General features: G+C 38.7%; 1 protein-coding gene across 12 annotated transcripts in view; it reads right to left on the bottom strand.

Moving 5' to 3' along the window:
- myo9aa (myosin IXAa) overlaps positions 1–16,159 on the bottom strand; it is a 156,021-nt gene that overhangs the window by 54,582 nt on the left and 85,280 nt on the right. For all 12 annotated transcript variants that reach the window (XM_049465445.1, XM_007231843.4, XM_049465438.1 and 9 more), the window contains 3 exons: positions 10,994–11,083; positions 5,149–5,265; positions 4,046–4,180 (listed from right to left, as the gene is read on the bottom strand). In XM_049465445.1, the coding sequence (XP_049321402.1) occupies positions 4,046–4,180; positions 5,149–5,265; positions 10,994–11,083 (342 nt within the window). The remainder of the gene's footprint in view (positions 1–4,045; positions 4,181–5,148; positions 5,266–10,993; positions 11,084–16,159) is intronic.

The following is a 16,159-nucleotide window of genomic DNA, read 5'->3' as shown; positions in this document are numbered from 1 at the left end:
GCCATGTGCCCTTTCAGTAGAACTCCTCCTGGGTTTGTCTGGGCCCAGTGTACAACGTCTGACACTCGTTTAAGGCTCAAGGCCAAACATGATGTATGTCATTTGGGTCAATTTTCTGAGCTAAACTGACCAGACTAAAAAGACTTTCTTTAAAGAGAGAGAATTCCTTCTGACACAGCCATTTAATCACAGGCAATCACAGCTACAGCCGTTAAATATAGCTAGATTATTTATTTATGAGCAAAAATCTATTTTAAAAAGTAAACATTCTACTAGTCTTTATAATTATACCAATGAGCTTAAAGATGTAACGCTTAAAGTGTAGTTTGTATGACAAAAAACTCATTGGATGCCTGTAGGGTGTTTTTAGTTCAAAGAAAAAGCTTATATTGATTTATCATAAGTTCTCTCTGATGCGATGTGAAAATGTGAAAATGTAAAAATGTGTAATGTAAGTCTTTCTTTCTCCCCCAAAACCAACCAACCAACAAACAAACAAACAAACAAACAAACAAACAAACAAACAAACAAACAAACAAACAAACACAGTGGGCAGTGGTGGCTCAGTGGTTAGAGTTCAACTGATAACAGGGTACTGGGTTCAATACTCCACCTTGCTAAGATGCCACTATTGTCTTCTTTCAGAAGGCACTTAAAAAACCTAAAAAGTTCCTCCTAAATATTTCCTAAAGAAATTCATAAGAATATTGTGAACATACATTCATATTAAAATTTTAGATAATGTGAGCATCCAAACAAATTGGATGTGGCCTCACATGATGGCATGTGGTGCAACCATGATTTGTCTTAAACATTTTTACAGGTTATCAGTAATGTTTGCTGAACGTAGTTAAAAAAAACATCAGCTTATGCATACATCAGAAATTCATCTCTCAGCAACAGAATTTAGACTTTCTTTATTTAAATCTTAAATCTCTCTTTATTACAGTTTTTGCTATTGTGGGTTGCACTACATGATAGGTGTTTAAACTTGAATATATTTAAAGTGACTATACATATAGGTTGGGTACTGCCTATATACACATCCTTACTTTAAGCATTTAAACCTTTTTTTATTTTTAGCATCATTCATGCTAAAAAAAAAAATAAATAAATAAAAAATAAAAAATATTTTAAGAAAAATCCACACTTGGCTGTTTGAGAGCAGACTATGCAGAATTCCCTTTGGATTTTTAACCAAATCACATTTATCACATTTTGGGGTAAATAAATATGTTCAGAATCCTGTTTAATTTGTTCTATGTACGTTAATCTCCTGTATCTTTATAAATGATGGGAATTTGTGTGACTAAAGAACAAACTGTTGAAATCCTGCCTTACCCACCCTTTTCCAGCACAGACTAACCACTTAGGCTATTTTAGACCACCTCTTGAAGGAGGGAGTGGATTAAGTAATCATCTTAAGTCCTTTTTACGTTGTTGTCAGTAACGCACAGACTGAAGTGATGTTGAGTCTCCCCTGCTGTTCCGGAGACAGTCGAGTGCACGTCGTTCAGACAACTGAAGAGTGTGCTGCTCGTTTAAGTGCCAGATCAGATTTGACTCGCCTCAGTTATTATGTCCATTATTTCATCAGACAGTCTGACTTGCTGCCAGCATTCTGCAAAATAGCAGCTCTTTATGCAAGACACCACCTTATTATCACACTTACACTCATCTGATACCATTATTCTGTGTTAGCTGTCAGCATTGTTTTCATTGTATCTTGTAAAAAGAGCTAATAGTACAAAGCAAATAGCATAATATGCATTAGGTGTTATTGTACAGACTCTGAATGCAGCTGATGATTTTGACCTGGTTCAGAGACCTCATTACTAAGGAGACTGTCCACTGTCAGCTGTATCAATGAGATTTTTTCGTAACGCTAATCATTGCGCTTATTTATGGAAAGTCAGTGTGCAGGTGGGAAAGCGCGCCTTCAGCGCAGTAGCATAGCAATCTGAAAAATCATGTTTTTGGTGCATTTTTGAGATTTTTGCAAGATTTCATTAGTGATGCAAAATATTTAATTTAAATAGCCATTAGCCCTGCTGTTTTGAGTACTCTGGTATCTCCCATTCGAACAGGTAGGAGATAAGTCTTGTATGAGTGAATATAACTGACTAGCTGAGTTGCAAGTTGGTCGCCAAGTGAACTGACTTGCCTATAAAGACAGAAACAAAAATAAATAATAAATTAACTGAATGATGGATTAGGGATGTTAATCAGCCAAGATGTGCTTAATGTCTAAGGCTTGCTCTTTAGTTTAAAACAGATGCTGCTTGGCTAATGTTCCCAAAAATTCCTATTTTTCATGAACCACTGAGCTAAATGCTATTTCTGATGTTTTTAACAGATTTTATCAGGGGTTTGAAATGGTAATTCGGTCTTGCCATATTCATAGATATCAGACCCTCTCTATAAGGACTCAGGGTTCTGCCACCAACAGTGGTAACTGCATGGAGACAGGCATACAAATGCATACAATTTACCCAGTCTGATTTGTTAACATAGCCTTATATTCAGCAACTTAGTGGCTCAAATTACTTACTGTTGTGTTCATAGTAGCGGTCTATGTAAACAGCACTAAGCAAGCAATTTTTTTTATTAGGAGTTTTGCTTCATAATGGTTACCAATCCTAAAAAACAATGTTCTGTTATACCAGAGATGGACAGTCCATTATACCTGCAACCCAGACAAACCTATGACTGACCGGTCAGTTGGGCTAATGCACCCTGAGTGTGGAAAGCAATTACGAATGCGAGTGTCCTCTTCTAAAAGCTTAAATCTCTAAACTTGCCTTGGACCTAACCTACGCTTTAAAAGGTAAGCCACAAAAAGGCACAGTTTTGACAGGCTGTGATTACGATGATTTGTGGGTCAAGCAGTTTCCTCAGAACAGCAGTGTGATTGAGCAAATACATGTTGTTACTCAAACAGACTTGAAGTTTTTCTACAAGTTTTTCTTTTTGCGCAACACTGGTGGCTCCTTTAGTCATCTTTCTTGTTTAATAAAACCCGTCTCGCACCAACTTCCAGGCACCATATAAACTATTCAGCATACAGGAGATCTGAGGACAGGAAGCTTTTAGTTTTGTGACATTGCATTTTATTGTGCTACTGTAAATTAAACTAAAAACCCAATACGGAAAAGTAATTCTGTATGGACTGATATTAAATAAGCATGCAATAAAGGGGAGAGAGATGTTTAGAGAAAGTAACACCATACAATAAATGTTATACAATATATCTCCTCTGTTAATAAATACCTAAAAATGCATCTAGACACTTTAAGTTGCTACCAATACAGGCAACAGGACACAGATAATACATGAGCCATGGAGCACTGGAACTGTGTTCTCTGGAATGATAGAGCTCTATCTAATACTTTAGAATTGAGAAGAGTTAAGGCAAGTGCCCAAATATTTTAGTCTATAAAATGTGTACATGTATCAGTATTCACACTGCAGATATCACAGTTTGGTGCAAGCAGATGCATATAGATGAGGTGTCCATGCTTTGGACAAAGACTCACTTGTTTACTCTCTTTATTTTTCACCGTTTTGTTTGTGGCAGAACCACTAAAACGACATTCAACATGCTATTGGTAACACTAAACTGCTGAACATAATATAAACATAATATTGACTTCAAAATTAAAATCTATTAAACCAATCTAAGCTAGTCTTCTGCATTATTGAAATTTTGTTGCTTTTCAGCTCGTTACATCTGTATAAAACATATACAATTAAAGTGCCCTTTATTCCAGGCAAGCTGAAGTGCACGGGCACACAGGGGAAGATTTCCAAACAGTGAATTTCCCCAAAAACTCAATACTGCCAAGCCATTAAGTCCTGTAGAGTAGAGGCAGTTATTTTCTTTCTGTGAGCAGTCAAAACAACTTCAGCCAAAATTGCAGGCAATAAATCTGTTTTTAACCCATAATGTGTGTGTGTTTGTGTGTGTGCGTGTGTGTAGATGGTTATCTCTTAGGTCCATACATTTTAGCCTGAACAAAAAGGCAAAAAGGCTAAAAGGGCCTACCTGCTCCAGCTTGAAGATGTGCTGATTGAAGTAATGCTGAAGCCTCTCATTGGCAAAGTTAATGCAGAACTGCTCAAAGCTGTTGTTCTCATAGTCCTCAAAGCCGAAGATGTCAAGAACCCCGATGGACAACATCTGAAAGAAGGCCAGGCGGAGAGTATTAACTAATTATATTTTACATGTATGCACAAATTTTAGTTAATACACTGATATCACTTTTAAAATCATGTTAAAAAAATTACCCTGTGGGACACACAAAGTCTAATGTATGATGAACTGAATACACTATTAAATAACTCTCTTAAGATTATTAGTAGGAATTGAAGCATAACCCATGAACTGACCTGCCAAAAGTCATGGGACAGAAGCTATAAACTTATTACAAAGCATAACCTCATGGGACTGCTTTGGAATGCCCATATTTGTGTCTGTATAAGTTGTGTGGTGTTACTTAGTGAGTGAGGTTGAACATTGGCCAGCGTGCTCATGGCAAGGTGACGCAAATAATCAGAGTTTGAGTGAGACCCAATAGTGAGTGCCAGATGGAAGAGACATTCTATTCCCACATAAGTGAGTGGTAATGATTCCATTGCAAAATTCATGGGATATAGTAGTAGTTTCTGTCCTATGATTTTGGCACATCGTTGTCACTTGCCTACACTTAGAATAGAACAGTTGTTTTGCCATTGTTTAGAATTAGACCTATACTATTGATGCATCAGAAAATAATACCAAAGGTAAAAGTATTGCTTTAAATGTAACATAAAAAAGGACGTTTTTAAAAAGGAAGAAACTGCAGGCAGAATTTTACGCAAGACTTTAAAAAAACACACACAATGCTCCCTGGCTGAAAATATCCCATTACATAACGTCTGCATCCATAATTTACAGATTAAAGCAGAGCTCTCCAGCAGAGAGAATGACGGAATAACACAGCAAATCCCCATCAGATGTGCTCATGTTCCATCTGATCTGTGCTAACAGAGCAGTGGAGTGGAGACACGACATGCAGTCGTCCATGTGTCTCACACTGTTCCCAACCGTTCCTCCAGTCTCAGCCAATCCCTGTCCTTCCCTCCCTCCCTGTGTGAAATCTCTCTTACCTTGGCTGACTCCTCCAGGTCTCTGTTGTTCAGCAGTGCATGATTGATTCTGAACACGATCCAGTCGAACAGTGCACTGTACAGCGATTTAGCCATGGAGTCACGCACAGTGCCCGCCTGCAACACAACACAGAACACCCATCAACATGAGCCTCAGTTCTGGCACTACCTACATCACAGTCATCACAGTCCAGAAAAAAAGAATATAGGGTTTGTGTGAGGTTGCCAGTTCTGGGAACTGGCGATTGTAGAGCTCAATGGAAATTCCCCCATGTAGTTCAGAGTGGGACCTAAAACTCTGTAAGTCGCAGATCCAAACGTTATTATTCATAACTTGTGTGTGGATGCTTGCCGTGGGAAAACAGCAGTAGAAGGTTCACATCGTTCTGAAGAGTAATGGTGGTCATATATAAGGAAAAAGAAAGAGCAAACCTCGCAATGGAACACTGCATTTTTCTTAGTCTGGTAAGTAATGAGAATTCAGCACATAAAAATGACCAATCACAAAATCTGGCACAACCAGAACAGAGTAGAAAAAAAAAAAAAACTATTATGTAACATTCTTGACTCTTGCCTTGAATCATATTTACCCTCCAAGCCCCTCAAAAAAAAAAAACCCTGCCCACTACAGGAAAAATTGTAAAATTCTACAGCAAATTCAGGAGAATATGGTGTTTTTGATACTCGAGAGCAGTTTAGTTAATCACTTTTAGACTATGATAGTTACGGAAATATCAGTTGCTGCAGGATCAAGGACACATAAATGATGCTTTTCCTGTGCCAGTTTCCGCTAAAGAAGCTCAGATTTTGCATATGATGAGACTGGAATCCGTACTAGGCTAAAAGCTTATGTTAGCTGAACACTACCTTCAATCATGTCTTATACCCACCATTCACTCTCTCTAAAAAAAAAAAAAAAAAAAAAAAAAAAAATTCTGAATCAAACTGCAGCAACACGTACATAATTTAGAAACGTTAAGGGAATTTAATTCTGTGGCAAAATAAAAGGGTTGTAAATAGGAATGTTAAATGATATCTGAGCATTTTTCACTCAATAAATTTTAAAATAAACGAGCTCTATAATGTTTAAGGGTCTACAGAAACCCAGCAAACACAAAGCTGGTTGATATCAAAGCTGCTTTCTTCTGTAAACTGATATGCATAGCAGGTCAACCGTCTATTAAATCTGTGTTTGACCAATCAACATCAGCACAGTTAGATCCATCCTATTAGGTCCTACTCCTCAAAACTGTATCCACAAAAATTATTCGGAACTCCAAAGAAACACATCTAGATGCTCCTGTTTTTTTAAAAGCAGCAGCATAAACAGAGGAACAGAAAGGTAATTATGAAATATAGCAGGTAGCAGGAATGGATGTTGGCATTCTCAGTCATGGCTGTGCACTTCCTCAGGACATGAATAAAGACATTAAGCACTCTAATGCTCTTCAATGTCACTCAGTCTCTCCCAATCCAATCCACTGTAGCACTGGCATGGCCCACAGCAGTCAGGGATATGATTTGTGTAAACTACTTACTAACAGTGTCTGCTGCAGTCATTTCCATACAACTGAGCTGATGCAAACACTGTGGCTTCTCTCAGCAGACTCAGCCTGCATTCAAACATATGACATTCAGCTCTGGGAAAAAAAAACTTGAAGTAATAAAATAAAGAACTGGAGCAACATCATCCCTGATAAGACAAATTTTCAGCTTTGCCCAAGACCCGGAGACAGTGTCTTGCACCCACTGTAAATTATGGTGGACGATCAGTGATTATCTGGGGACGACCAGGGAAGATTCATCCTTGCAAAGGATGCATGAATTAAGTTTCATACAAGGTTATCCTGATAGAAAACTTGGTTCTCAACTATGAGGACTGTTTTTCCAAGCAGAACAATGTCCAAAGCCACACAGCTTGGTCAATCAAGATGTGGGTAAAGGGCCACTAGATCAGGATTCTCTCATGGACAGCCCAATCTCCAGACCAGAACCCCACTAAAAACCTCTGGATTTATAATCAAGAGGAAGAACTGCTTGAATGGTTGCATCAGGAGTAGCATAAGGTCAGCCAAAAGCAGTGTGAAAGACTGGTGGAGAGCATGCCAAGACACATGAAATACCAAATACTGATTTCTGAAATCTTTAAACATTAGTATTATTGTTTCTAAATAAATATGAACTTGTTTTATTTGCATTATTTGAGGTCTGAAAACATCTGGTCTGAATTTTGACCATTTTCATTACCTCATTTTCTGCAAGTAAATGATGTAAATGAAAATATTTTTTATTTGGAATTTGGAAGAAATGTTTACAGTGGTTTATAAAATAATTAAGAGGTGGTCTCTTAACATTTTAGAGCTGTATGCTTAAATATATTTTTAAAAAAATCATAATTTGCAATTTAGCACTTGTTGAAATGCATGTGACATTTTCAAATAAAGGACATGTATTACATGTATGAACGCACATATACAAATTTACAATATTGGTTCCATTGTTTGTGGGCACCCAGAGCTGCTGTATTCAGTAGAACTCAGGGATGAGTTGAGGAGGTGATCATCAAACATCCTGATCACACAAACTCTTAAGTTTTGTTGGTTAATGCAATAAAATTCTCTTGGTAATGCATAAGAATCTAGTAGAAAGCCTTCCATGGACAGTATAAACAGTTGTTGTAACTAAAGCAAGATAAAGCAAGATTTTAAACCTTTGATTTAAGAGGAAACAATTAGTAAGCAGGTGTACCAACACTTTTGCCCATATACAGTATGTAAGTTATCATTCCACACTGTTCAGCTATTGCCTTATCTGCAACACTTACAATTTAGCGATGCATAGCTTAGCAGTGTTATAAAAGCAATGCTCTTAAATGGAAAACAGATGACGGCAAGACAAATATTTTCTCTAAGGCCACCCAGCGTGCTCTCAGAGTGATTAGACGAGTTGGTTTAGTGTCTGATGAGCAAAAAGAAGCCTCTCTGCTGATTTTGATTAAGGAGTGTTTAACAGCCTCAGTGGCAGGCGCTGTGATGGAAAGTTGCACACATACACACCCACACACACATATATATCCCCTGTCCTGCCTGTGAGTGTGTATGTGCATGTGTGTGTGGACACGGGCCAGTGTACGTCAGCTGGAATGTCTCTGGGAGCTGCGGCTTGTGTTTGTTTTTAAAGAAGCACTAATGAAAACTGGGTCTGAATCCGCTCTAAACAAAAGCTCAGCTAAGAGACTAAAGACCCCACAGCTCTGCAGGGCTGTCCAAACTATTCCACACCAGGACACCATAGCGGACGGCCTGAGAACAGCACATTATACTGTTTATCCAGACTAAACATTTTGGGACAGTGCTGGAAGAATGAACAAATGCTTTGTTAATGTATTTGAAGGCAGCTGTTATGGCTAATGTGGTATAAGCTTAATTAACTGGTACTATAATTAGAAATGAGGAGGGTTTACTGGCCTCTGATTGATGGTCCGGCTTCAACAAAACCAATAAGTCTGATTATATTTGGATTTAGACCAAATCTTCAATATTTATATATGTGTTCTATTTGGATCTACACAGACATGGCAAAAGTCACTGGACAGGAATATGCATAACAGATCATTAAGCGTTTCCGTTGCCTGGAAATGCCCTCACTTGTGTTAAGTTGTGAGGTGTTATCTTGTGAGTAAGCTTGCAAACTGACCAGCGTGTTTGTGGCAAGGTCATATGAATTATTAGATATAGTGGGTGCCAGAAGAATAAAGCGTTCCACTTCTGACGATGTACAAGAACTTAACATTCCTCAATCTAAGTGTCACATGTGAACTGGGAATACGTCATAAAAGACGTTACCCCTCACACTAGACAGCATAATGACTGGAATTGTCAGTGTAAACACTCTGGTAAAACAAATAAATAATTACAGAATAACAATTACTGTATTTTTCGCACTATAAGGTGCAATGAACAATAATCCTCTATTTTATGATCTTTTTAATACATAGGACACGCTGGATTATAAGGCATATTATGCAATACTAGTAAGGAACCGGTGTCGCTATTGTTTTCCTTCTAATTCAGTAGGTCCTGAAAAGACCTGTAAAGCTAAGCTAAGTAAACAAAACTGTAATTCTTAAAAAAATATATAGATTTTAAAGTCAAACAAGCACTGGATGTTAACCTATATAGACTGCTCCTAACAATCTGACTGGTAAAATATATAAGGTGCACCGGATTATAAGGTGCACTAATGATTTTTGGGAAAATTAAAGGATTTTAAGTGCACCTTATAGTGCAAAAAAATATGGATAGTTATTGTTACAGCGCTAAGCTGTACTAAACTATGCTCTGATGATATATGTTCCACTGTATTAACACAAACATGTCAATTAGAGCAAAGCGCTTTTTCAACAAGCCAACCATAAAAGGACAATCAGTGCACTTCATTCTAATTAACAACAGGGTTGTAAATTGGCATGTTAAAAGTCATATCCTTATCCTTACTATTCATACATTGATCGATAACTTAAATACTGAGCAAATGCAATCATACCTTTAGAGACAACAGATTAGTCAAGATTAGTAGCTGGACTACTACAACTAGACTGGATTTCAGAAAACCCAAAAAAGGTATTTACTACAAATTTCACAAAGGATCCCTCAAAAATCATTACAAAATTCACCACAATCATTTAAACCATCACACAGACATATTAACAGCTTACTGCATTGCTTTTCTTTATAGTTCAAGACCTCCTCTGCTCCACTGAAGCCAGACAGGGCAAGTGTACAGGTTAAGTGGTCACATGCAGGCAGGACATGGGCAGCCTCTACAGCCTTTCCTCTACTGTGACCTCTATGAGATTTCTGTCCCTCTTTGATTGGAAAAGACGAGTAAATCCTGCCCCCCGGGGGGCGCAAGCAATCCTGTGAGACTCCGGCAGACTTAATCAACCGCTGTTATTCCAAAAATCTCCTTTGTACGAAAACAAAGCAAGACAAATAAGGGAAAGCGAACTGAGAGGACGACTTAAGGGGGGGGGGGGGGGGAGCTGTGAATGCAAATCACAAAGCTTCTGTGAACTAAAATCTGATTGCTACAATATACAGCAGTTACAAATGAACAACTTAAGAAGAGACATTTAAACAGCTTAGCATTGGCATGTTTTATATGTTTACATTTTCAAATCACTCCTATTATATAGTGAAGTTTTAGGGAATGTTGTTTCTTCAGAAGCATTACATCTTAATCTCTGTTTACATTAGATGCATTTGAAACACGTCAGAAAGGACTAAAGGAGGCTATGGTTTCACACTCAGCTGACATGTTCACCTGTAAGCTTCATAATTACGCACATCTTTTCAAATTTGTACAATGATCTTGTCTAGTATAGCCCTCTTTTGTCAAACAACTGCACATAATTGATAAACAGTCTGTCAAGAATTAGGAGTAATTGCAGTTCACTTAGAATAATAGTTTAAATAACTCTACAGCTGTTACGCCTTACAGTCCCACAGCCGCTCCACAGGAGCCTGTGTCTGACGATCCTGTGGCTGGTTGCAACAGGATAGCCAGGAGTTTCATCATCAAACTGAGGGAGAAAGGAGAATTCCTAAATAAGGAATAAGCGCTAGAGCTGGCAGAGTAGACTGTCCTCATTAGAAGGACTGATGGTCATGATAATACGTTGTGAATCCGAGTTCGTCTGGGCCTCTGATGGGAAAGAGGCTCTACAACTAATTAACTATTAAAACCTTCCAAGTATGGCATTTTGTAGGGCTGCTTAGGGCCGACACAGGATCTGGGGGACTAGAAGAAGAAAGGAGCATATTTACTGGCTCCCTAGACTCACCTCAGCCAGTTTGTAGGGCACTATCAGCCTCTCTCCCACAGTCACTGTCTTGCGAGTTGTCAGGGCTTCAAACAGCATCTCTTCTTTGACCTGAAATGGAAAAGTTAAAGGTTAGCCTTCTAAGTTTAAGTGCTTCATCCTTCATTATTTTTTATTTTTTATTTTGAAGGAACCTACAGAGCATCTAAAGATGGACCTCTGTTTCTTACACACTCTTTAGGCTTTAAGGCACTACTATATCAAAACATACATGCATGAACAGAGCTAAAAATGTTAGCATTAGCACGCTCAATTACTGAGCAGACCAGACAGACAATCAAATCATATCATGTTTAACACAACCTTTACTCAAGTCAGGACTGCAACAATGCTGAAAAGCACTGACATTAATGCCTTTTGTCCAAAGCTATAAACAAACAGTCAAACCATTTACCAAACTACGATCGCTAGCTATGGGCAATGTGCTAATGGTGCAATTACCTACCAAACAACTGTAAATGCTAATCACATCTAGATATGCATGATATTTTAGTGACATTTTTGAAATGAGGAAATTACAACTGATAACTTAGTGTTTCTAAGTGTTAACTAAGTGTCCTCCGTTGTCACCTTCTCCCATAAGAAGAAGCCTACTTCAATTTGTTTGCTGAAGTGACTGATGGTTGTGTGTTGCAATACATAGATTTTGCTCTAAACTGTATTGGTTTGATTGTATCATATAGCATGAATAGGTGGTGTGAATCATTAAGATATTTACCAAATCATTGAATAAATATCTAGGGCCCTATTGTATACCCTGTGCAAGGCGTGTTGCGCTGCTCATTGCTATCTTACACCCCACCAATAGTATATTTTCATGGCTTGCACATGAACCAATAAATAGTGATTGAGCATATGAATCTACGTCCAGGACGATGGGCGTAGTGGTCTGGAAGTGAGGTGTGTTAAGGTAAGTTTTTGGTGTGTTGCTATCTTGGCAGTGGAAAACACAGGGGCCACACTGACTGAAATGCAGAAGTGCTCAGCCATTAAAATACCAATTTGCCAAAGTCAGAGCGCACCTGGGTCTCAATTGGAATGGCAAGTGACATGCTCACTGGTTTATTTCACGTTTCGCCCAAAACACAACCATGATTAATTAGAGGAATTAATACATGCTTTGTGGATTTTGAACTGTGCAATGCATACTTTTCCCCCCGTCCTCACGATACCAAACACATACTGACATGCTCTAAATCAATCTGTGCTGCCTACAAATCACTGAAATAGGGCCTCTAGACTCGCTACACAATTAAACTTAATAAAGTTGCCACATCTTTACTCCATGTAGCAGTAATAATAAATAAACAGGTTAACCCTGCTGTGAAGAATATTGGTTGTCACATTCTGTGAAAATTCGTAGTATTTGCTTATTTAGAAGTACTTTATCCTAAGAAAATAAAAGAGCAGCAGCCGTGTTGAGCACTGCTGAACCCCAGGGCTGTGTGTTTGGCCCACTGCTTTTCACTCTGATAACCTGAACCTGTACTGTCAATTGCAGTTCAAACTGTATTCATCATATTTACTGGTGACAAAGCAGCACCAAAGCAGCAACGGTGAGTCAGCCAACAGAGTGGGGGGCTAGTAGGTGTGAAAACCCTTCAGTTTGACTCCTAATGTGGATAAAATAAAAAGCAGGCCATTACCATCTTCAGAAAGGCCAGCGCTAATCACTCTGCACTGCAGATTAATAGCCTCTACATGGAGGCAGCCAGAAGCTTCTCTTTATTCAGACTTTTAACACGACCTCATTAACCAGAGGATGCATGGCAACACGTGAACTGCAGTTACACACTGGCATTCCAAAAGTCATGGGACAGCAGTACGCAAATTGATCATGTAGTGTTATCTCAGGAAATGGCTTAGAAATGCCCACACCTGTATAAGTTTTGAGTGAGGCTAAACACTGGTCATTGTGCTCATGGCAAGGTGACACGAATTGAAGTCAGAGTTAGAGCGAGGCCTAATAGTTTGGCCATTTAACATTTTGTACTGGGAATCCCTCACGAAAGGCATTACCACCTAATGATCACGATTGACAGCATTTGGCTCCAACTGTTTTTGGGAACAGGTACCCACAGGTAAGTGTGATATGACAAAAGTTATGGGACATGGTTTTAGTTACCATCCATTTACATGTCAGTGAATTACCTTCATCTCTCTATACTGTTAAAAAAATAATAATGGTATTGACTGTAAGCTACCAGAATGGTGGATAACTTTACCCATCTCTCACAGGCATCACTCTGATGCCATCTGGCAGAAGCTACCAGAGCATCTGAGCCTCCACTACCAGACTCTGCAACAGCTTTATCCACCAGGCAGTCAGACTCCCCAACACACAGAACTGAACTGAACCTACCCCACCACCTTCACACAAAGACTGTACTGAACCCACCTATCACTCTATACACACACAAACACACACAAACACAAACACACACACACACACACACACACACACAAACAAACACAAACAAACACAAACAAACACAAACAAACACAAACAAACACACACACACACACACACACACACACACACACACACACACACACACACACACACACACACACACACACACACACACACACACACAAACACACAAACGTTTCTATCCCTATCAGCAATATTTGCTGTTTCATACTATAAGAACTATAAACTCTCTACCTCACTAACTGCTGTGATCATGTATGGTCTATTAAATTGTCTCTTGGCTGCAGTATTTATTGTACTGTTCTAGTTGCACATTCGTTACACGTTTGCACTTTGTTTGTCTATTGTATTGTTCCATGTTGCATCACGGTTCTGGAGGAACGTCATTTCATTACAATGTGTACCTGTACTCAGATTTAATGACAGTAAAAGCCTTTTGACTTCATTCTTGCTATATTCATCTTGTTCAACATTTAGTCCAGTGAACTAAGAACTATTTTAGTTATTATTCCACTACTAGAGGTACACTAGGGAAGGAATCACAATAAAATTCTTCTTGACTCCTCAAACCGTTCACCATTAGATATTAAGTGCAACAACTTCAGCTGTGAGAAAGATTTATTTTTTCATTACTGACTTTAGGACCGACAATGCTGAGCTAGGCTGTAAACATCCGGGAGCATACAAAGCCAAAGGACATTCTGAGGTCAAAAACACTCTTCACACGTGACGACAAAGCAGACTCATCAAAAACTGAAGATGTCCGAAGCCATCTATTACATATTAAACCTTTATCTGCAGTACGATAAAATGATACATTGTTATGTATATAATGTGCATAATTTATATAATAGAACTAGAAATTTGCAGTAAACTCAATATTCACATATAGCGCAAAGGGCAATATTTACAGCAGACTGCCTGCAATGCGGGCCAAACTTGTTTAAGTTAATTATTAAATCAAAGCTCCTAAAAGCACCCTACTGCTGAACTGTGAAAGCAGCATGGCTTATATAGAGCCCTAGGGGAAATGTTTCTGATGGGAGTGATTATAATGACCCAGTGGTCAGGCCTTCACTGCTTGACTTGGTTCTGGGGTTGTGACCATGAGCAGACGTGCCAAGCTTTATCAAAGGCCTACGCCATCCTCATCTGCATACACTACAATACCCTGTAGCAGTGAATGTGCCTGTGTGCAAAGCACATACACACGATTTAGTGTGTTCAGTGTGTCAGAATCTCAATGAGCCTGGTCTCCATGAAGGCCTCATGAATATGGGGCTTTAAATTGTGCTTCTGGAGCCATGTTATTTGGACAAATGTATTGGGTCACCTGTTAATTCAAGAAAAACAGGGTGTTTAAGCACATTTTGTTGGAGAAGCTGTCTCTACTGTTCCTATTACAATTAGAAGCACTGCTATGTGGATTTGTCAGTGAGGTCTTAAATCATCCTAAAAGTAAGGGATGGAGCACCATCATCGTTCCAGAGAACACAGTTCCACTTTACACCCCTCCAGCTCACACCTGGCATTAGTCATGGTGCCAAAAGGTTCATGACTGTTTGCTCCAAAGTGTCGTATTCTAACCCCAGTACTTCTTCACAGAGACTAGACAGTTTTACGTGAAATTTGCACATCTGTCATATTAATAGGTACATCTTATATCAGCTGAATGCATTATTCAGGAGGTGTGTATGACTATATACATGAACATATAGTGTAGTAACAAATTAAGACTATTCTGAGTATTATAAAAAGCGTACCTTAAAGTTCTGAGGCCAGATTCACAACATTGAGTTTTTCAGTACCATGTTACTTTGGAGAAGTAAGCAGGAAAACATTTTCCACCTTTCATTTTCATTGATGGCTCATCAACTCTCAGCTTATCCAGAAAAGTGTGTCCTTAAAGAGTGACTCTTAGTGCAAATTGCAATTAAAAAGCAAATAAAGTGGAGTTAAAATACTGATATGACTGAACTCTGCCTTCACAATATATTGATTTAGCATCATTATTGCAATAGGCACATGAGCAATAGTCACATAGCACTACATGCAATATTTTGTTAAATACCTTGTGCAATATTTTCATGACATAATTAACAATTGCATAATAATTAATTAAGGTAGATTAGACTTGACAGATTTAAGGTAGCCAACATGCTCTCACACACAGAACAGCTGATAAAAGAGATATAAAATATAAAACAACACAAGAAAGAGGCATGCAAATGGTAAGTCCTATTTCTACTAACAGATTTAACTTTAGCACAAATCTGTAGGGCCTAGCTCTCTTATGTTCACCTTCTCCTACCAAAAGGTCCAGTGTGAATTATCCCAGAGTGTCAAACTGTCAGCACATCCACAGCTCTGAGGTCAGACTGTAATAAAGCTGAGAGTGAAGAGGATGAGAGCAGTGAGTGGACACTCAGGTCCAGTGTTTGTGTCTGCCCTTATCAGTACCAGCTCTCTACCGAGGGTCCCCATTACTATGTCAGCTTAAATAGAACCATCAGCACCAGCCCAGTGCTGACAGAGGCCCTGCTCCCTCACTTAGCCAAACCACCCCAGCGAAGCCCTGTAAAGGTGAGAGAGTAAAATACAAATCTAATACTGTAACTAACTTCTCTAAAGCCTAGTGGATACTAAGCAGCTTTTATAGTCTCCAAACAGCTATACACTTCAAATAAATTAGC

The sequence above is a fragment of the Astyanax mexicanus genome, chromosome 16 (genome assembly GCF_023375975.1).
Source record: "Astyanax mexicanus isolate ESR-SI-001 chromosome 16, AstMex3_surface, whole genome shotgun sequence".
Lineage (NCBI taxonomy): Eukaryota > Metazoa > Chordata > Actinopteri > Characiformes > Acestrorhamphidae > Astyanax > Astyanax mexicanus.
This window is presented reverse-complemented; position numbering and strand designations above follow the sequence as displayed.